A 22351-nucleotide genomic window follows, 5' to 3' on the forward strand; every position below is an offset into this window, starting at 1 on the left:
TACATCATCTATAAGAGAATTTAAAATGTTAATTTTATCATATAAAATTATTTCTCATAATATTAATTCATATAAATGTTGGAAACTCTTTTTTTTTTAATTTAAAATCATTTTTAAGAAATGATAACATTCATCGTTGTGTAATTTAAAAGATAAAATTCCTCATTTTTTTAAAAAAAGGGTTTTTTATTCTAGTTTTAAAAAAAATAATAGGATTGCGGAAGCATTTACTGTTTGTTTTCGTATATTTCAACTGCTAAAAGTATTTGATAAATGTGACCCAAAATTTATTTTCTGGTTAAAATGCCATTAATGAAAAAGAAGGTGTTTTTTTTTTTTTTTTTTTTTTTTTTTTGCAGAATATTTGAACAAAGTAAAATTCGGGTCTTTTAAAATGGTAAAAAATTTTCTCAATCCTAAAATTCTACGAACCAGCATTATTAGAATGAAAAGCCTACGAAACTTCTAACTAAAAAAGTTAAAGAATATTCGGCCAGATGAATAATTTAGTAAAATGTAAAAAAAAAATTCTAGATATATTCTAAAATAAAAAAAATATAAGAAAATATTTTTTTAAATAAAGAAATTTAAATGTAAAATTTTACATGCTCTTAACTGCTAAAAAGGACTTGAAAAATTATTTGTTATTTACTTATTTACGTATGGTAATAAAGATAGTTAATTTAATTAATTCGCCAAAAAAATGTAAAGTTTCTGAAATTGTATATCGTTTGTTAAATTTAATTCTTTCGATCTGCTCTTTATTGAATCCTAACTTTCCTATCTTATCTTTGATTCGTTTGAAGATAATGGCTCTTTCTTCCGATTCTGCAGTTTTCAAGTAGTTTATTTGTTCAACTAATTTAATTCTTTCGATCTGATATTTATTGAGTAGATATTTGTAAAATGTTTTTCTTTTTACTTCCATACGTTGATTTTGGAATAGATGTGATATTCATTAAAGAAAGAGAAGCACTGGTAGATAGACTATGACATGTACATTATTTTTTCGATAATAAGGAAGTTACGTTCGAATGAGACGTATCTTCCTTATTATTATATATTAATTATGCATTTTATTAGCTGAACCTTAGACATTAAATAGTCACCTTCCTTTAATTCTTCAAAAGTATTATTCACTATCTAGATTCAAATAATTACATTGGGCTTAAGTATTAATATGCGTTGCATTATTTTCAAATGAAGTCATGTAATTTTACAGTTAATAATAATGATATAGGTTCAGGAAACATAAGTTTCTTCTTTTAAACAAGTTTTCTTTGTTAATCACTTGATTTTCGAATTTACTTAACTTTAAATGACACATCTCCTATTTGGGAAATTTATTGCTGTTTTAATTCCTATAATAAATATAAAGGCTTTTGAGATATTCATATGAATTTTGTATTGTAAGTTACTTTTGTCTTCATTTAATTGACTAAGTGAAAGTATTAAGATAAAAAATTAAGTAATTCGATACGTGAATCAGACTCGCCATTATATGCGAAGAGGTTAATATTAAATAACATGCGAAACAAAACAGAAAGGAATGAATTTTAAATATAAAGGAAAGTTCTTTACCTATCAAAGATGAAAACAATTTTGAAAAATGCTAATTAAAAGGAATTACTCTTCTTAAGTTTCTTTTCAAAATTAATTATTCTGTCTATATGAAATGCAGGATGTATACATTTTTGCTGCATCCAATTAATTTCTTAAAATGTTGAAATTTTAGCTTTTAATAATTAACTGATATTTCTTTAAGAACCAGTCACTCACACCCTCTCAGCTGAAAATTATAATTTAAAATTCGGAAAGCTTTAACATTAATAGAATACTTTAAAAGGAAAGTATCTGATTCAAAGTTATACAAATCATGAAATAATATGAATGGATTAAAAGTATTAGTAGGGTTCTTTTTTTTAATTAAAAGCTGTTTGATTGTTTGCATTTATGGCACGGAAGCCAGTGATGGTTAAACTGCGCCAATAAAATTAAAAGCAAATTTAACCAAGGAGAGTATGTGATATGACAACTGTATAACGCAAATCAAATCCCTCAATCAATCGTAATCAAGATATTTCTTTTGCCAATTCGGTAAAGTTTCCTGCAAATTTGCTCTTCTTTCAATATCTCAAGAACAAACTTTTCTGCGTAGTTATTAATTCAAAATAGAACTGAAGACGTATTTCTTTTAGATGTAAGCTCAAAGCAGATGCAAGCTTTTTTATAAATATTTTTCTGATATCCTCTTGAAAGATTGAGCTTCCTTTACTTCAGAGAATGTAATCTTTTACCTAAGGGAGGATAATTGCACTCTGCCTTTAACGAAGGTGTAAAAAAGCTTTTAGGAAATATCCTTTTTTTTATTTCATCCTTTTTCCCCTAATTAGAAAGTTTCTTAAATGCTATACAGCTCTTTATTAAAAGCCCAAAAGATAAATATAAATTTTATCTGTAATTAAAAAACTTCCCGGTTAATGTTATTTGTCCAAATAATTCATCAAAATTACTTTCATTGACGAATAGGATGGATTTGTTTCAGTCAGTTTAATAATGAGATAAATTATTTTCGGTTTTAAGATCTTTCAGGAAAAGAATTCAATTAAGAAAACCCTACCTGCACCGAGTCTCTTGAAGGGAAGATGGCCTCAATGCAATTCCTTCAGCATAAAGGCATAATTTATACAGAAAAATTATATAGTTTACTAAAGATTCAACAATATATAAATATATAACATCAATCAATATAAAATATTAGTATCATTCAATATAAAAAAATAAGTAACAAAAAATAAAAAAGAAATAAAGTAAAAAAAAAATAATAATTTTATACATATCATTTTTATGTATAAATTAACTGCTATATAAGATCTTTTATTTATTTATTTTGAATAAATAAGCTCCAAAAGATGATATTTTTTAAAGGTAAGCTTTATTCTAAAGATACTTTTAAATTAATGTATCTCAGTAGTCTAAGAATACTGGATCACGTCTCGATCAATCATTACTAATTGTTACAAGCATTATCAATTTGATTGCATCATCCTGTATGCGCTGTATAAATGCATGTTGACTGTTATGAAGTGCAGTTGGTTAATTGCGCTTTTAATTATGTATTAATGTTAATGTTAATTATGTTATGCTTATAATTATAAGAAAATATGTGACTTGACTCCTTAGAAACGCATGGGTGTTTTACCTATCTTACTTATAATAAAACATATATAATTTACGTGCAATAAATAAAATGTTTCAACCTCAACCCCCAATGAATCATTACATGGCTTGCATGTATTCAGGAACTCATGGCTTTCATGTATAAGCCAACAATTACACTAATTTGTTGACTTATACATGCAAAGATATGAGTTCCTGCTTTAGAATCAGGCTGCATACAGTCAATTGACTATAGAAAAACTATGTAGTTTGTAGGTTTAGAATGGCTTTTCCAAACGATTAAATTTTAAAAGATTAACAATCTCAAAATAATCTTATGGCTTTTTTTCTCTCAGATAATTAACTGTGTGTGTGTGTGTGTGTGTGTGTGTGTGTGTGTGTGTGTGTGTGTGTGTGTGTGTGTTCATGGGAATTTGAAATTAATTCATTATTATTTTTTTAAATGTATAATATTTAGACTACTTTTTAAAAAGTATAAAAAAAATGGTTTAATTTTATTTTATTAAAGATAGATCATTATAAATAATGTGCTACAAAATAATAATATAAATTTCAGAAATATTTCTAGCATGTGATTTTAAAAAAAATTTAATTTGTTAAAAATTCTGCTTTTTGATGTAAAGATATTAGCATTGATAAATCAGAAAAAAGTATTCGGTATAAAATTATACATTTAAATGTAATTTTGAAAATAAAAAATAAAAAGTCTATGTTAAAAAGTTTGACACTAAAATTCTTCAACTTCTTGTAAAACAAGGACATCATTATTCGTAATTAAAAAAGATAATAATCCATATTTGTCGTAATGTGCGACCACATTGTTTAAGAAAATCGATGCGTTTGCAGCGTTGCAATGATTTACTTCAGCTTCTTCTCCTTCAGCACAAATCGCGCCCCTCAGATCCTTTCTCAACATAAATTTTTCTCTTTCCAGCAAGAGATTCCAGGATAAGAATATTCTGAATTAAGCTATTTCACCTAATTATCATCAAAGACGGGGATTATCATTTGGCAAAGAGGTTCAAAATGCTATACTTTGAAGTCTTCAAATGTCTCAACAATCATTGTAATAATGTTTAAGCATTTTCAAAACTTATATCTCAGTTAACATTAAAATATTGTTATCTCACGTTGCATATTTTTTAATTAGCAAACTAACCTAATAAGCTTAATTAATTAACGACCATATAAAAGAAAAAGTGATTGTGATACCATTTGAAATAATCTTGTATTTATGAATTCACATAGATGATATTTAAAGTATTTCTTTATACGATCTAATCTGCTAATACGAGATTGCCTTAAGGAAATTCAGATTTTTGGATTATGTTTCAATAAAAATGAAATTTGATTAAATTTAACCTTTGATAAAAACGTCATCACCAATAGCTCAGATTAATTCCTGAACTTCACCATGAACTCATCCATCCATCTTGACTTTTCTCGGCGTTACCTCACCATTTCATTGATCTGCTGTTATCAGAGTGTTATATCTATCAAAACAGTCAATCTATCAATAGAGTATTCCTTATTTAGCCTTATTATATGCGAATTATTTTATTGTAGTGCTCTCAGTTCATCATATAAATGCCGATTTTTTTTAAATTATTAAAGTTCTTCTGTGTTTACGAATAAATAGGCAAGTCAAAGTCCTCTATGAATGGGCAATTATATCTCATTTACTCAGTATCCCAGAAATACTGTACAATATTGTTTGGGGAGTAATTTTCATTATTCTGCACAATACCAACAAAGCAGTGTTACACTGCGCAAAAAAGTCATTTTCAGTAAATTATCTTTTATATTTTTTATACTGGCTAATAAATTCTTGTGAAGGTTTTATTTAACAAGGTTTTCCTTATTTTCATGTAAAAATGAAATGGCTACCATTATTTATAATTAAAAAGGCGAGATTATATAATTTACAGTGTGTAAAAAAATAGGACAGCTACTACATTTTTTGTTTGGTGGAATGTGCACAAGTAGAAGTGTAAATATATATTCTTTTTAAACTGTTTTTCTCAGAAAAACGTATTTTGTTAAACATTTCATTGATGCTTTAATTTCAGAATGCCTAGAGATAACCCTTAAATGATTTTCAGAAGGGTCAATTTATTACATATAAAAATGAAGGTAGAGTTATTAGAGAGTTCGCTCGTATACTGCACGTTCAGCCACAATACAGTTTCTAACTTTATTAAAAATTCAAACAGAAACGGAATAAGAAAGAAAATTGGTAGGCCTAAAACGTTAGTGCCTCGTGATGAAAGAAAACTTGCTCATGAACTGAAAAAAGAGTAGTGGAAGTTTTGAAAACGCTCGGAATCAAGCAGGATAAAAATAGTTGAAGGAATTACAGAAGTCGTTTTCTGTAATTTTTTTTTATATTTTCATCCTGGGTAACAGAATCTTATGTAGATTTTCTTTAACAATGTTTCCTTTATTTTCATGTAAAAATGCCCTATTTATAAGGAGAAAGACGAGAATATATGATTTTCAGTGTTAAAAAACGTAGGTCACCTTCTACATTTTTTTTTATTTGGTGGAATGTGCATGAATAGAAGAGTAAGTATATATATATTTTTTAAAACTGTTTTTTCTCAGAAAAACCTGTTTTATTAAAAATTTCAGTGATGCTTTAATTTCAGAATGCCTAGAGGTATACCCTTAAATGATTTTCAGAAGAGTCAATTTATTACATATAAAAATGAAGGTAAAGATATTAGAGAGATCGCTCGTATACTGCGCGTTCAACCCCGATACAGTTTTTAAATTTATTAAAAATTCAAACAGAAACGGAACATGAAAGAAGACTGGTAGGCCTAAAACGTTAGTGCCTCGTGATGAAAGAAAACTTGCTCATGAACTGAAAAAAGAGTAGTGGAAGTTTTGCAAAAGCTGAATATCAAGCAGGATTTATTCATCTGTTCAAGCAAACAGTATACAACTACAAACAAAGATCCAAAAGATTCGTTTTCAAAAAATGGAGGAATTATCCAAAGTGGAACCAAACACATATTAATAATCGTTTATTTTGGGCTAAGGAACACATGCCACTGACCACAGAATTGTCATCTGGTATATTTTCACATGAAAAAAAAAGTTTAGCTTAGATGGTCCAGACGGTTATCAATATTACTGGCAATGTCTGAAGAATGCAGAAAAATTATTCAAATAGACAAATGTGAGGTGGAAGTTTGATGGTTTGGTTGGCAGTTGGTTATGGGAGGAGAACAAGTTTGGTGTTTCTCAATGATAGGCAGAAGCATACACACTACATTAATGTTCTGAATTCTGAGCTTCTTCCCTATGGCTCCACATTAGAAAGTGGATGTTTCAATAAGATGGAGCCTCAATTCACACCGCCGATGGAGTTAAAAATTGGTTCGTTGCAAATAATCTGCAGCTTTTATCATGGCCATCTGAAAGCCCTGATCTGAATGTAGTGGGGAATATCTGCGAAATGGTTGTTATTCGAGTATACACTGCAGGAACCAGTTTGAATCGCACTCTGAGCTTCGAGTGGCATTAAATACCTCATGGTATAATTATTGTCGAACAGAAATACAATCTTTGTATGATTCACTTCCAAACAGAATATTCGAAGTCATAAAAGCTAATGAAAAGAATATTTCACAATAAAACCGCTTATATTTTTTTCTTTTATAACTGTCCTTCTATTTTTACAACATTTAACGTTACGTTAACAGTGGAGGTTCTGGGCCACTGATAATTCCCATCCTGCAATAATTCGGCACTGCACACACTTATGCTCACAGTTTGGTGAGCGTTATTTGCTAAATGCATCATTGGGGCATTTTTTTTATTGAAAATATCACAGGTGAAGCATATTTTGACGTGTTGAATAACTTGTGTCATCCCATTCTTGCATGGCATAGAAAAGGCAAGCGATTGTTGGTTTATGCAAGATGGTGCTACACGCACTTCGATCTCTTAGCGGAACATTTTCACAATAGACTGATCGGTTGGATTCCATTAAAAAACAGGCAATGGTGTAGTGTGGACATCTTTTTTCCCGAATATTAACCGGTGCGACTTTTTTATGGGGCGTCTGAAAGATACAGTGTATCTCATAGAACCCTCAATATTGGACGACGTGAGAGCAGCAATTTAAACCGAAAGTTAAGGAAATTGGAACAGATGTTTTGCAGAAAACAATTGCGAACTTTCATTTCAGACTTCACCATGTCATTTATTCGAATGGCCGACATTTCGAAAATCTGTTATATTGAAAATTCTCACTAAAGATTGAATTTCACTTGGTTTTTTTTCCCCTCATTTTTTGAAGTTTTCATAACACAAGCTTCACACCTTAATATGACTATGACGCTATATTCGGGGATCTCACATGTTATACATCAAAATACTCGTCTTAATGTGTTCCATAAGAATCAATAAATGTTTGACGCTCTTACCTTGTGGGAAACACTGTAAAATTCATTTCAAATTCCTCATACAAAAAAAATTCAAGACAAAAGGTCGGAAATCAGGTAGCTGACAAAACAACTATTCAAACGCCGTCTCTCAAGTATCAAATGAACAAAATTTAATTTTGGGAACAAAATTTATAATGTAGTAACCAATGCGGCAATTTTCTCTGCTAGCTCTTACAACACGTACTGCTTTTAGTGTCAAATATAGCTAAATTTCCAAAACATTTAGACATTTTATTGAACAGTATGTGTAACTGAAACCTAACCTGATTGCTGATTACCTTTCGTATTAATATGACAAATTTCATGTTAAAGTTTTAAACTGCGCAATTTGCCTAATATATTTTTTTTATTTTCGCTTGTAAAATTTCATTTACTAAATATACAATTTCTCTATTATCGCATCTCCTCACAGAAGATCGGAATGTTGAAAGTGAGTCACGTTTTTCACTTCATTCATTCAAATTCGCAGAATTCATGTTCTCGTATATTTCAGATTCCGTCGACTGCAGCAAAATTTTTCAAATGCAATCTAAAGAGCATTGGAATTTAATTTTGACATTTTCCACATTCGGAAATTTATTGTCCTAGTTACTTGAAAGCTTTGAAAATATCACAGTTCAAACAAAAAGAGGAGAAAAAACTGTCACTTAAAGATGAAAAGCATGGAACCATCGACACATTCCATCTTTATTTCTCTTCTCTACAGATTTTGATATCAGTAGGAAAAACAAGGAACTCCGCAAGAAAATAACATTTAGAGCCAGTAGTTTATAGATTGAATTTCAGACCAAGAAATGTTTTTTCCAATTCAAATGCCTTTGGAATTCTGATCCTCTTTCCTAGTGTGTTATGTTTTTTTTACAAGCGCTGTTTAAAATCCAAACATACTCATCCAAAATGAAAATATTGTTGAATAATAGGTTTGTTCATTCCCGTGTTTTCGTCTTTCGAAGGATTTATTCGCAAACATTTGGCTTTTCATTCGGAATGAAAGTGAAGTTGGGTTTGCACTTTTATATGAATTTTTTCAAGCAACTTGTTGTTTCTTATGTGTTATTTATGGGAAGTATTTTAGATATATTTTCCCTTCTGTAGTTTACAAAAAATTGTATTTCAAGCATTTCACAAAACGTTCTCTCCAAGAATTCAACTCGGCTTTTTTTCTGAACCCAGTTTTATGTGTGATACATTTTTACTTTCAAGTCTAGAGAAAGTGTTGCCATCGTCAACAAATTCGAACTCGAGTTGCTGATGAATCTCCACGTTTTAGATCTTCTTGAGCTCTAAAACCACATTTTTGTAATGACGTGCGTTTGCCTGGCTGGATATGACAAAGATAACACAAAAACGTCCTGGGCTAGATGAATGAAATTTTATATATATTTATTTTAAAATTGTAGATTTCTGTCATATTTTGAGCTAAATATTTTCAGAGGAAGCCTGCGTATCCAGCTAACCGAAGATAACACAAAAACTACAAAACGAAGAGATCTACATAGTTAAAATTTGATACACAGATTTAACATCTATAGTGTAGACATCTATAAAATATGGATCTAAATCCAGAAAAAGGTGGATCGTCTGTCGGTTTGTACTTTCAGAATCATGCCAATGCGATAGTTCAAAAACGCAGTGACTTAAATATATGAAAATGGATATGTGATTTTGTGATTATAATGATAGTTTTGTCAAATGGTTGTTTCAGTCGGTTGGGAAAACACACATTCGGTTTTTGAGTACTATTAACCGTATAGCAGGGATGAAAAGCCAAAAAAGAAAAAAACACTATCACAAGATTCAGAAAAAATGCTGAATTGACGCCAAAAGTTAATATTTCGCAACCACTGTTCACCAGTGCCATACAAGGAGTATTCCCGCCTTACTCAAAATTTACAGTTTTTTGCAAGGGATAAGGGAAAGCGCTTTGCTTCGAAGGATGCAAGACAATTTTGGGAAGACCATTCTCCCATTTAATTATTATAGTACCTAATATTAGGAAACACTTCCCACTGAAGGTGAAAATATTGTTGATGAAGGCCTTTGTTTATTTGTTTCATATTTCGCAGTTTTATATTTCTTTTACTAAACAATTGCAAATATAGATTCTACGAGCTTATTTCCAAAATATTTGCGTCTCTTTTTAAAATGAATTTGTAATATATTTTAAAAACATTTCTTCGACATTTGGTAGCGCACGAATTTTGTATTTTCTTTGGGAAAGAATCATTTTTCCTCTCATAATCATTTTTCTTCACGTCTTACTGTGGAGCCTTTTTGATAATATGCAGCTTTTAGTCAATGGAATGCGTCTGATTTAGGATATAACATCCAATATTTTTATATGATAAATTAAAAGAGATATTTGTTGGGTTTAAGTTATCACAATCAGATAACAAACATAACTAACTGTACAGGGCAATTATAAAGATCATTTTTACTGGCAGTATTAGCTAGTAATACTAATTATCTGATTGTCCGTATATTGAGAACATTGCTTTAAAAATAAACTGTCAGAATGGTCTGATCCTATAGGTGCAAAATATAAAGCTAAGTATGTGTTTAGGTTTGGTCTATATTAATATAGGCTAAACCAAAACATAATACGATTGATTATATTATATTAATATATATGATATAATCCATATTATTATTGATTATATAATATTAATACATACATAATATCATTGATATAATATATGTGATTATATTTACAATATAATTACATACTAATATGTGTGGCAAACACAAAGCATGAGCGGGAAATGGTATTTCCTTACTTTTGTACACGATTACTCTTTGTACTGCGTTGGTACATTTTTTGTCGGAAAAAGAGGCAAATTTCTTTTTAAATGGAAGGAATAAGTTGTGATTACCTGTCATTAGTTTGGGAAAAAAGCTTAGTTTATAAGCACAACAACGTAGAATAATTCACTAGAAAAGATATTGAAGATTTTCTGAAACCTCAAACAATTATTCACCTCGCTCTGGCAAACGGGAAAATTGGAGTTGCACTGAGATAATTCTGATTCATGTAAGAGTTCCTCCAGAATTTTTAGGCAGAAGCAGTGATGATGGCAACAAGTGCAATTATTCCCCAACCCAATCTTATCTTCCCATGCACGAAGACGCCTTACGTACTCGAGGCCAATTGCAAACAAATTTATACTAAATTATATTTTCAACTTACGCTTACATACGGAAACAGAAAGGAAGAAAATTAGAGGCAGTTGAGAAAATATTTATGGGTTATGATAGTAGACCTTCAACTTATCTAAGGAAGGGCAATAATATTATGATAAGCGGAGTTGTAAAATTCGGCGAAAATACCCTGCCATATGATAAGGAAGCCAAATATTTCAGAACATGAATAAAATCTGGAGGAAGGAGAATCCACAGAAAAAATGGAGGCTGAGACGAAGAAAGTCATTTACCAAAACGAACTCGTCAAACCAGAAAGAAAAACATCTTGAGAAGTATGCACCTTATGCAAATCGAGGAAGAATTACTGGAAAGAAAGGCTTGAATGATGTTTAAAAGACCTTTATGAGAATGGATCAAAGTGGCAAAAGAAGAAATGATTTTTTTTTATTTTTTTGAAATAATCAAACGTGAGGATTAGAGAACGCCCCAAGGAGAAAAAAAAGTCATCGGAAGCAGAAGGATAATCAGAACCAATGACGATTCTAAAACCAATATTAAAGGGTATAAAGCCAGGATAACAGCGGAAGGTTTTTCACAAAAATTTCGATAAAATTAGCATTTTTTATCATATATAGAACAGTAAACGCTTTTTTTAGCTGTAGTTGCCGATAAATCCTAAATGTTGGTTCATATAAAAACTGCTTTCTTGCGAGGAAATTTCAATATTTGTACATTCTAACTAGAAGATTATATCGTATAAAATCAAAATAGACGATTTATAAACAAACTAATTCCATGTATATATTAGTATATAGTGAAAAAAGTATGATTGTAAATTATAATAAAGATTTCAAAAACCAGAACATGATATTTTTTTTTCTATTATCACTTCTTAGAATTTCCTATCAATATATTTTTCCCTTTAAAGAAATAAAATGGCGATGAAATCAAATGTCGTTTTATCCTCAAATACTTTCAAACATCAGTAAAAATAATAGAACTTTTAAGAGCTAAACGAAAAAGTTTTTCAAAATGAAATGTCCATGCAATTATTTGTCATCAAAAATGATATTCACTTTTCAATTGAAATACATTTATTGGTCCGTTAATGGGTGCATCTTGAATGTAATTTCCATTCGAAAACGAAATTCGGCCACTTAGGAACTCAACCGAGGAAATTATTGAAGTGGAAAAAACGATGTGAAAATTAAATTACAATGCTTGTCATTTATTTTCTCCTACTTAAGTTCAAGCGAAAATATTTCCCGCCGTGAAACAATGATTCCTAAATTGAAAATTTAAGATAAACAATTCAATAATTTCGAAAATAAACAACATAAAACCTGAAATTTCAATAGCACAAACGTGTTTTCGTCTTAAATTATCGCTGTTAAAATTACTTTCTGATTATATTTTGTTTTGATAATAAATTGTTGCAGTTCTAGAACAAATTTCATCTAGAATAAATTTTGAGACTATTTTGTTTGTTATGCTAATTAAATGAGCTTTTAAAAATTAGAATGAAAAAGATTTGCATTATTAGAGGAGAATTCTAACTTTTTATTAAATATATAAGTACATATTTAATAAAAATATATCTCGTATGTACTCTTTATATCTCGTATACAAAGAAAAAGTTTTCTAATCGGCAACAACTCGGGTATTGTATCTTCAAGAACTCAATATCAACATAATAATTGCGATCTCGATATTTTGAATCATCTCTACATTTTAACCCATTTAGAGTTAGTCCTTCTGTTGAATTATGATTGTATCTTTGTTTGTGAGCCCCATAATTCAAAAAGGCGTATAGTGAGTTGAATGAACCAGAAAGAATCTTTATACCAGATTTATATATTTCTATTAAATTGAAACGAAAATTATTTTGAAGAAGTCTAGATGTACAGCTCTTCAAATATACGTGAACATGATAACTATAATATGCCAAGAGCTATATAAATAAAATTTGGTACATAGGTTTAGCGTCTAAAATGTAGTTCTGTATCATAATTAGAATCCAATCCTTCCTATCGATTTGTAATTTCGTATGTATTAGCTCTAAAACACAATGACTTAAATATGCGAAATTTGGCACGTGTTCTTTCGACTACAGTTGCAGTCTATTAAATTTCGGTTTCAGTAGGTTTGGAAAAAGGGTGTCCAAAGTACATATTTGACTTTTTTTTGGGGGGGGGGACAAGAAAATCAGATGCCAACAATTAACCGCCAAAGTTGCAAGAGATTCAGTAAACTATTAGATTAAACCAACGACTGATATTGTTGTTGCCACTGCCATGCAATTAATAAACAAAAAACTTCTTTTTTAAATGCGTTATGAAGTTCTCACTTTTATGAGAAAACCCAGAAAAATGGAACACTCGTCGCATTCATGGCCTCACCCAAGGTCCACAATTTTATGAGGATGGTAGTGAAATAACATCTTTATTAGAGTATATGCAAGAAAACTCTAGAAAGATGATTCCCTTTGGTTTTAAGGGGTAATAACTTTCTAGCTCAGAATCAACGCTATCAACTTTTCAACAGCTTTCATTTAAAAAATTCATTTATAAGCTATTAGTGTTCTCAGCGTAGCTTCGCCTACAATATAAAAGAGACTGAAATACAATTTTGTGTTCTTATTATATTCCTAAATGCAAAGCAAGAAAACTCTTTTATAGAATGCAAACATTTTTAATAGATTTCTTGTCAAACTACAATTGAAATTATCCCTACATGCTAGCTATGCCGTGAAAGGGAATGGATGGGGAATTTTCAATATTTTGATCATGGGAAAAGCCTTCTTTTCAGTAGCTAACGCTTTTCCTAAGCTTTGTTTATTACCGTATAAACTCTTTTCTGGTGAGTGTAACAGCTTTCATTTAAATGAGCACGAAGAGGTATTTTCGGAGTGAAGAGAGCAAATGTATGCCTTTATTAATATTCAAATGTATAAAAATTTGAGCTCTATCAGGAAAAAACAGGATTTAGCCTGGAAAATAACTAATACTTATCCCGACGATTAGTTTAAGAAATTGAGTTAGCTTACTGAGAATGATTTTCACTATTAAAGAATGAACTCTCAAAAATAATTTTTCGGTAAACACCAGCATATTTTTAAATCCTGATCATCATGATTGAAAGGTTTCATAATAAATCAATCAGTGATCAATGTGCATAGAATAAAGTGTTTGAAATACACTTTTGACCACTTTTGTCTGTAGCTAGAAATGAAGACAAAATTTGTTTTTATGCATAGTGCAAGAATTAATCATTTCTTTACCTGATTTCTGCTTACTTTAACAAATAAAAATGCTTATCTTATTTTACTACTAAACACCAAGTATTACAAATATAACATTTTGCCTCATAGCATTTTTTTTTACTTCTAAGAAATTATATTAATACTAGCAGACCCTGCCACTCGTTGCTGTGGCTAAGGTTTCTGTTATATTACATAGTAGTAAACTATTCAAGGGAAACGGTAGGAGAACACCAGTCATGGGGACCACCATGCTTTTTTACACAGATGCCATTTGTAAAAAAAACTTGGGGACCTCCATGATTGATTTTCTACTACCGTTGATATTGAGCAAAAATCAATACAAAAAAAAAATTTTAATTTCTTAATTTTTTGTATTCAAGTTTGTAACAAATGAGTACATTACAAAGTTGTAAGTAAAAAACAGGTAACACTTAAACTTATAAATGAGGTAGGTAGGGTAGATAGTTCTAAATCTTTGACAATAATGTTTATTATTTTGAATTATAAATACTTTTAATTTCAATTTAATTTAGCACTAATCGGTGCACAATATTTTTGGTTAACCTGTCTTTAGCTAACACAAATAGATTTGACGGTTTTCCTACACGTGAACATGCAACATATAGTTGCCCATGAGAAAAACATGGATTTTCCAAATCTAAACCACAAATGGACATTGTTTGGCCTTGAGACATATTTATAGACATGGCAAAAGCTAAACGAATTGGAAACTGTAACCTTTTGAAGGGTATCGTAGATTCTGATGGTATCATCGGAATACGTGGCAACAGGACCACTTCTCCTTTAAACTTTCCAGTTAAAATGGTAGCTTCAAGTACATTTTCGGTGATCTTTTTGATGACCAAACGCGTACCGTTGCATAATCGAGGTGGATTTAAATTACGCAGGAGAATAATAGGTGAACGAATCTTTAATCGAAGGTTATGTGGTGGCATTCCAGGTATATCTAGTGAATTTAAAAATTCAATTGGAAAATTTACACTATCATTTTCATCAACAACAGTATCGATTGATTTAAAAGACATCAGATCGCCTGGTAACAACTGTTGTATTTGGAAGTTAATTTCGTCAACATCAACATTTTTGGCTGCCAAAATAGCCCTATCACTGAACCAGTTATGATTCAAGTAATTACTCTGTATATCCGGAAAAATACTCTGAATCAATTCATTTTTTCCCTGAAGAACAGTGCAGAAATTGTCTGGCAGTTTAATGCATTGCGTATTTGGTTGCAGTTCTATTTTACCGTTCCCAATATCTAGTAATTGTTCAGAAAATATTTGTGCTGATGGATCATTTTGCAATTGTACGCGCATGTTTATGGCCAATCGAAGTATTTCAACACTTCGCCATAAGAATGATTGTTTTAAACATGCATTAACCTCATCCGCGAAAGTAGAGCGAGGTATAACCGGTAAGGTCTGACGGAAATCACCAGACAAAAGTAAGATAGCACCACCGAAAAGTTTATCATTGCCGTTTAAATCTTGCATAGTTCTATGCAATGCTTCGAGTGAATATTTGTGAGCCATTGTGCACTCATCCCATATTATGATTGAACTCTTACGCAACACTGCAGCTATTACACTATTCTTTTTTATGTTACATATTGCGTTTGGTTTATTATGAATGTCCAAAGGCAGCTTGAATGTTGAATGTGCCGTTCGTCCACAATCTAGCAAAGTAGCTGCAATGCCTGACGATGCAACTGCCAATGCGATTTTCCTTTGTGACCGTATTTTGGCAAGAATCAATGATATTAAAAATGTCTTACCGGTTCCACCTGGTGCGTCCAAGAAAAAAAAACGCCTTGCTCAGCAGCAACAGTCAGCATAATCCGATCATAAATAATTTTTTGTTCTGCTGTCAATAATGGCTCACTGTTCCCGATAATTGTTGCTAAAATACCATGGTCATATTGTTTTTCTCGTTGTAAATAGGTGTTGACTAAGTCGGTGGCTGGGCGATCAGGTGATGGCATACCATAATGATTAAGTGGTAAATTTGAAATTAAAACAAATAAATCCTCGATCAGCACTAACGCTTCATTATACATCTGTGGCGTATAATCAATGTTTTGGCATTGATCTGTTTGTCTAATTTGGTGCAATATGTCTTCTGTCATACAATTTTTATATTTTTCCCAAAAAGTTTGTGCTTGCGATGGATAACATGTCGTCAAAATAATTGCAAACAGTTGACGAATGTTATTGGGCGTTGATGTTAACGCAGCATCAGCAAGCGTTAAGTCCTAATGGTTATCGTCTTCTAGCAAATGCAGTTCACGGCATGCATCTTGGTATGTATTGAATACTCGGCCATTAAATGTTCGCAAAAATTCAAAAGACGTTAGTCCGGGAACATTCACCAATAACAAACGTAAATAGAAGCACTCACGATGCTTCGGATGTACCGTGTAAAGCCGCCCCAATGTCTTAGCTTTGAATATGCCTGTAATGGAAGGATGTGGTTTTCCTTGTTTTCGTGGCTATCATTTTTTACCGGATTTGTTCCATGTGAAATAACGTGGAACATCACTATATATCAATGTCTTTGCGAATTGGCCAAAAATATCAGATTTTTTACACAATGTAAAAAATTCAGTTAGTGTCGTTTTTGGAGCCTCAAGCGCTCTTTGGAAAACATTTTCTTCAGTGAAGTATACTCGTTGACCGTTTTCAAGATGTATTGCTAGATGCTGGACAGAAGGGTCTCTTTCGTGTATGGGAAAGCTAAGAATATGCCAAATAGCTTCGTTGCTGCTAATGTATCTACCCATTTGGTATCGTGTTATTTCGTCATTTTTATTTATATTTTGTACTTCAAATATGGCCAAATCACTGCCTTTATTTACATATTTACAAATGTATTTAATTGATTTTACAGAACTGCAAAGCTCGACATTGATATGAGCCTCATAAGTTTTTGAAAGTAATGGTGAGTATGGTACCACCCACTGATTGTCAAATTCTACTTGATTTGTAAAATTCGGCAGTCGCATTGTGAATGTGTGGCCACCATTATCAGTATTTCTGCGGCGATACATTGGATAACCATCAATATCCGTGATAGTGTCATTCGTATACGGCTTTGGGAAATTTTTCTTGCATTTTCCATTTTCCATGCATGGTGACGTCATGTTGAAAGCACCGCACGGCCCGTGGATCATGTGTTTGGTAACAATATCGAACAATTTTTGATCAATTGATGGGTTTGGAATTTCGGCTGAAATTATTTGATCAATTTCTTCAGAACGGATTTTATCTTGAAGCCAAATTAAAATGTGGGCATGAGGCAAACCTCGCTTTTGCCACTCAATCGAATACAGCCAACAACGTGTGATACCAAAAACTGAATATTTAACAATAAAATCAATTAAAGATTTCAATTTTTGTTTGAACACACGTGCAGTTATATCATGACGATGAATTGTTTGTTGTCCTAGTAATAGTAAAGTTTGTATCTCTTTCCAATTCGGATTACATGTGACTGTAATGAACAAATCTGGTCGACCGTAATGACGTACGTAAGTCATTGCATCTTGTATGTATTCCTGCATGTTCCGTGGACTGCCGATGTAGCTTGAAGGTAAAATGAAAGCATTACCGATGTCATTGGGGTTTAAATTTCCATCGATATTTCCAACAACAGCATCTCGTAAGTGAATGTATTCTTCCGATCGTAATTTAGCCTGGTTGTATCGAATGAACAGCAATCGTTCGCTTTCAACCTTAGCATACATATCAACAATGTATTGATGGAATAGCTGACGATATCGAAGGATATAGTTGTTCTGATTTAGTCTAACCATCAATCTGTGTGCGTAGTAATTCATTGAACTAACTTTTTTATCTCCTTCAGCACCTAAAAAAATAAAAAATAAAATGGAGTAAAAAAATTAAAATTCGTACATACAGTAAGAAAATAAATAGTTAATTGTCAAATTTACCGGTATTTGGATTACACTGTTTGATGTTAAGGTGATATTCATCCTGTCCTTGCCAAAATATTAATGGATATTGCAGTGCGTCATATGAGCGGCGTAGATCCGAAATCGTACTGACAGTGTTGTCTCGCCGTGTAATTTTTATAGCTCTTTTGTCAACTGGATCACCAACCATAATAACGGCAACCTCATCAACAGTTGGAGCGTTGAATCTGCCAGCATGTTCACCTAATGGTACTTTGTCTGCTTTTATGACGATTTGATAGTTGTCATTTTGCAATCGTGGCGAAACTCTTTTAAACAATCGAATTAGTTGATTCTGATCGTCTAAAAAATTTTCCAGCAATATCACAATCCCTCTTTCCTCTGCTTGGTCAATGAAATTATACTGGCACCGAGTTGTCACGCGCTCTTCACAATTTCCCATAAAATAAATTTGAAGAAATTTTGGATCATCATCAGGCATTGGCAACAATGATCCGATTTTATGGTACACCTGGCCTTTTACTTTGAATGTAGTTTCAAAATTACGCCCATTGGATGCGAGATCGCAAATTTTAGTTGCCCCAAATGACGTCATTTGGAAGCAAGAATTAAATTTGCGTATCTTACGCAAAAATAATTTTGAATCGTCTGACTCGCCAGCAAGAAGGGATAATAAAGGTTCCGGCGGAGTGGGTAGAGGTGACAGCACAACTTTTCCTGATGCGCAGCACATGCCGGGTGTTTCATTCCGAAATTTCAATGCCTGACAATATTGACATACTTTATCCATTGCACCGATACCAATTTTTGGATGCGCAGAGTAGTTAATATCTGGTGCATATTCGAAAGCAAGACGAACAAATGATGCACGTATTAATGAGCGGCTGGTCTGCTGCCTCTGTCGCTCTTGTACTCGTGCTGCAGCTATGGTTCGTTCTCGTGCCGCTCTTGTTCTCGTAATAGTCTGTCGCAGACGTTCTTCATGCTGTTCTTGAGATTCTTGTGCACGACCCTCTGCTGTCCTGATTCGTTGAGCTGCATTTCTTGTTGTGATTTGTTCTGCCGACTTATGAGCTCTTTCAACACGTTTGCGTCGTGCCTCTCTGCTCCGCTCGTTGTTGAGGTTAGATTTTTTCGGTGGCATTTGACTGAAAATAATAATTTAAATGTTCAAATATTTAAAAAAAAAAACTGAAAAACGTGCTATTATAACACATTGAAATGAGGAGTGCAAAATAATTTTTAATAGAGGTTGAATAAAAATAATGAAAAAAAAATATTTGTACAATTATTGAAAAAGTGTGAGAAGCTGTGTACTACTTTTTCATAGAATCGCTTGGAGCTAACAAATAATTGTGACTGTCAAATAATGAACAAATAATTTGTTCCTTCTTAATACCTTCCTTCTTAGTATAAACTCTTTATGATGTATAATAAATCCTCTAACTTCAGTGATACAGATTCTGGCTTCCTCAGCTATATTCCACACATGAAGTTGCCATGAGATTTATTCCGTCATTGATACATTTGTCTGTTGCAATCATTCAAAATTCATTTACAAAATGAAATCGGTTTCAGAAACATTTATTAAATAATGATAAGCATTGTAGCTGAAGTGAATGATAGCTGACATAACTTGATATGTACATGCAGTTTATTAGTAAAGAAATGAAAAACTGAAACGATTATTGTAACCATTATTTATTATCATATCTTCAATAATTTATATAAAAAAAGATTAAATTTCATTTAGCATACAAATGAGTTAATATTTTTTTTATTATCCTATTAGAGGAACTTATTCACTTACCTTTTTTACGATATCCTTAACAGAAGAGATAAAATCATTTTATTGAAAATTCAATGAAGGTAACAAATGTTATTGCCGTACAGCATTTTTCTTAGTAAACAGTCAGTTAAAGAATCGGAATTCATTCAAAACGAAAAGTAATAATTATCCGTGTGCACCTCCAAGTATTTTCCCAAACTTCTTTAGAATTAAAAAAAGCAGAATTTTAGCATGTTATATTAATCAGTGATTCGTTAAAACGTTTGAATTAATCATTTTCAAATAAAATATCTTATTTCTGAGAATTGCCGCCGTGCGCAGTAAAACAAAATTCGAACCTGAGCTCGTGATACTTTATCCGGTTGGGAAAAAAACTGAAGTGGTACTCATTTGGCGATGGAAAAAATGAAAAGTTTTTTTTTGGCGGGAAAGTTAGTTTTTAATTCAAAATTAAAATTCTAATTAAAAATTCAAAAAAAGGGCTATCCTATCTTTTAAGTTAGATCAAACTGAACACGGTGTGCAAATTTGATTAAAATCGGTTTAGTAGTTTAGGAGTCCATCGCGGACAAACAACGTGACACGTAATTTATATATATTAAGATAGGCATACTTTAGGAAGACGAATTTCCTGATTTCGCACAAACTTTCATTTTTCTACCCCAAACCAAAAATTATTTATAGAAGTTTAAATGTGAAACTATACCAGTGTTGTGCATTTGACCTAATATGAAAATCTGAGAAAATTGTTTTGGTGGAACTATTCCTAGTTTCCTCTAATTAAGAAATATTATATTCTCTGACCTGGTAAAAGGAACGACACATGATGGTACTCAAAAATACAGCATGATATGATTTCAAACTTCAACCTATTTAACTCATCTTTTTATTCCATAGTACGAAATTCATAGTCTGTAGAAGATAATACTGTTTGTCTGTCTTTAATACGCAAACATCAATATCATTTCATAACTGTATTTAAAAAAAATCGCATGGGGGGGAGGGTAGTGTTTGTAATTTCTAACACTGAAATGAGATAAATATTTCAATCCGTCATAATAGTATGCATTTAAAACAGAAACAAGTTAAATGAATTCATTTCAAGTTAATATTTTTACTAAGCCTAAAAACTTTAAATTCGTCATTCATCAGCACAGATCGAAGTGTTCAAAGGTCAAACAGCAACGAGTTCAATGCATGAATTGATATTAAATCTATCTCTAAATACAAAACATTTTAAGCACTGCCGCCAGCCAACAGTACTGACCGAAGGGGCCAAAGGTACAATCGATCAAAGGAACAAAGACCGTCGCTACGTAAAATGAATATGACTAAATACAATGAATATTTTTTCAGCTTATGGAAATCGAATTTAATTCTTACTTGCTAGAGGCATGTTTTACAATATATCAATATTTCCTGTAGGAGTTTCTTTTGATTCGAGTTCCATGTCGTATTAAGAAACCTTTAGGAAGGGCAAGTGCATAAGCACAGTAGAACTTCTACATTTTCAGCGTTAGATGTATAAATTTAATTACAAATTTATTTATTTCTGTGCGTAATATGTAAATCTACTTATAATCTAACACAATTTCCTTTTACACGTTTTAAACTAATTGTGAAAAATTTTGAACATTTTGCAGCAAAATGGAAAATTTCTGAGTGCACTATATTTCTATTCTTTTTTTTTCTTTGCAGATGTTGAATTACATTCTTTCTGATTATGTCTTTAATACGGACATAGAATAGCGCTTTAAAATATTTTTCTTCGGCAAAAGAATTCCCTAATTCCAGATTTTTATAATAAGTAAGAATAAGAAAAATAAACAAAATTTAATAAAATACTGTACTATTATATTTTTCTTCTAAATAAATGAGAAAATAATGTGTACTTATTTTAAATATTTCCTTTTTTGTATAGTTGCAACTGTGAAAATATTTAGATATGAAAGAGGGAAATATGACAAAAATAATTGAGCAAATTTATTTGAAGGTTAAAAGTTTAATTAAAATGAATTAAAAATTGATAATTGCTTAGTTTTCTAGGAAAATTTTGAAGCATTCATTTAAGTATCAGTAGTGACCTGTTATAGTCACTATAAATAATTTAGAAGTAAAAGCTATCATTTGATTAAAATGTTATAAACAAAAGTAATAAATTTGATTCCCTTATGATGACAGATTTACTTTTTAAATTTTTCTGTTTTAAATCCAGTTTGGATTACTAAAAACTGTCATTCCTATTTAGGAATATTACTCCAGTCGAACTATTTCTTGGAAAGCATCACGATATTTAAGTCTCGAGAAAACATGCGAGTGCGCCAAAGTCAGGCAAACGCCTGAACCAATTGAAAAATGTTTGGTGGAGCTGGAGTTGGAGAAAGCGGGAAAGATGGCTCTCGGTGATGGATCATGTCTTGCTTTGCCCTTCAGTTGGAGGATGTGTCGTCGGAAATGGGTTTTCGCCGCTGAATGACTTCTCCACGACGATGTGACGGGAGCGTGAATATCCTTTCTTACCTGACATATTCGATTTCACATAGGAGAATTTTAAATTTCGGGAACTCTGA

At 31.5% G+C, this 22351-nt stretch overlaps 1 protein-coding gene across 1 annotated transcript in view; it reads right to left on the bottom strand.

Moving 5' to 3' along the window:
* The window catches only part of LOC129963007 (uncharacterized), a 125554-nt gene that overhangs the window by 75577 nt on the left and 27626 nt on the right, over nt 1-22351 (bottom strand). The window contains exons 4-6 of the mRNA XM_056077011.1: nt 18011-19140; nt 17545-17925; nt 16946-17412 (exon numbers count right to left, since the gene is read on the bottom strand). Coding sequence (XP_055932986.1) covers nt 16946-17412; nt 17545-17925; nt 18011-19140 — 1978 coding nt within the window. The remainder of the gene's footprint in view (nt 1-16945; nt 17413-17544; nt 17926-18010; nt 19141-22351) is intronic.

Source organism: Argiope bruennichi, chromosome 3 (genome assembly GCF_947563725.1).
Source record: "Argiope bruennichi chromosome 3, qqArgBrue1.1, whole genome shotgun sequence".
NCBI lineage: Eukaryota > Metazoa > Arthropoda > Arachnida > Araneae > Araneidae > Argiope > Argiope bruennichi.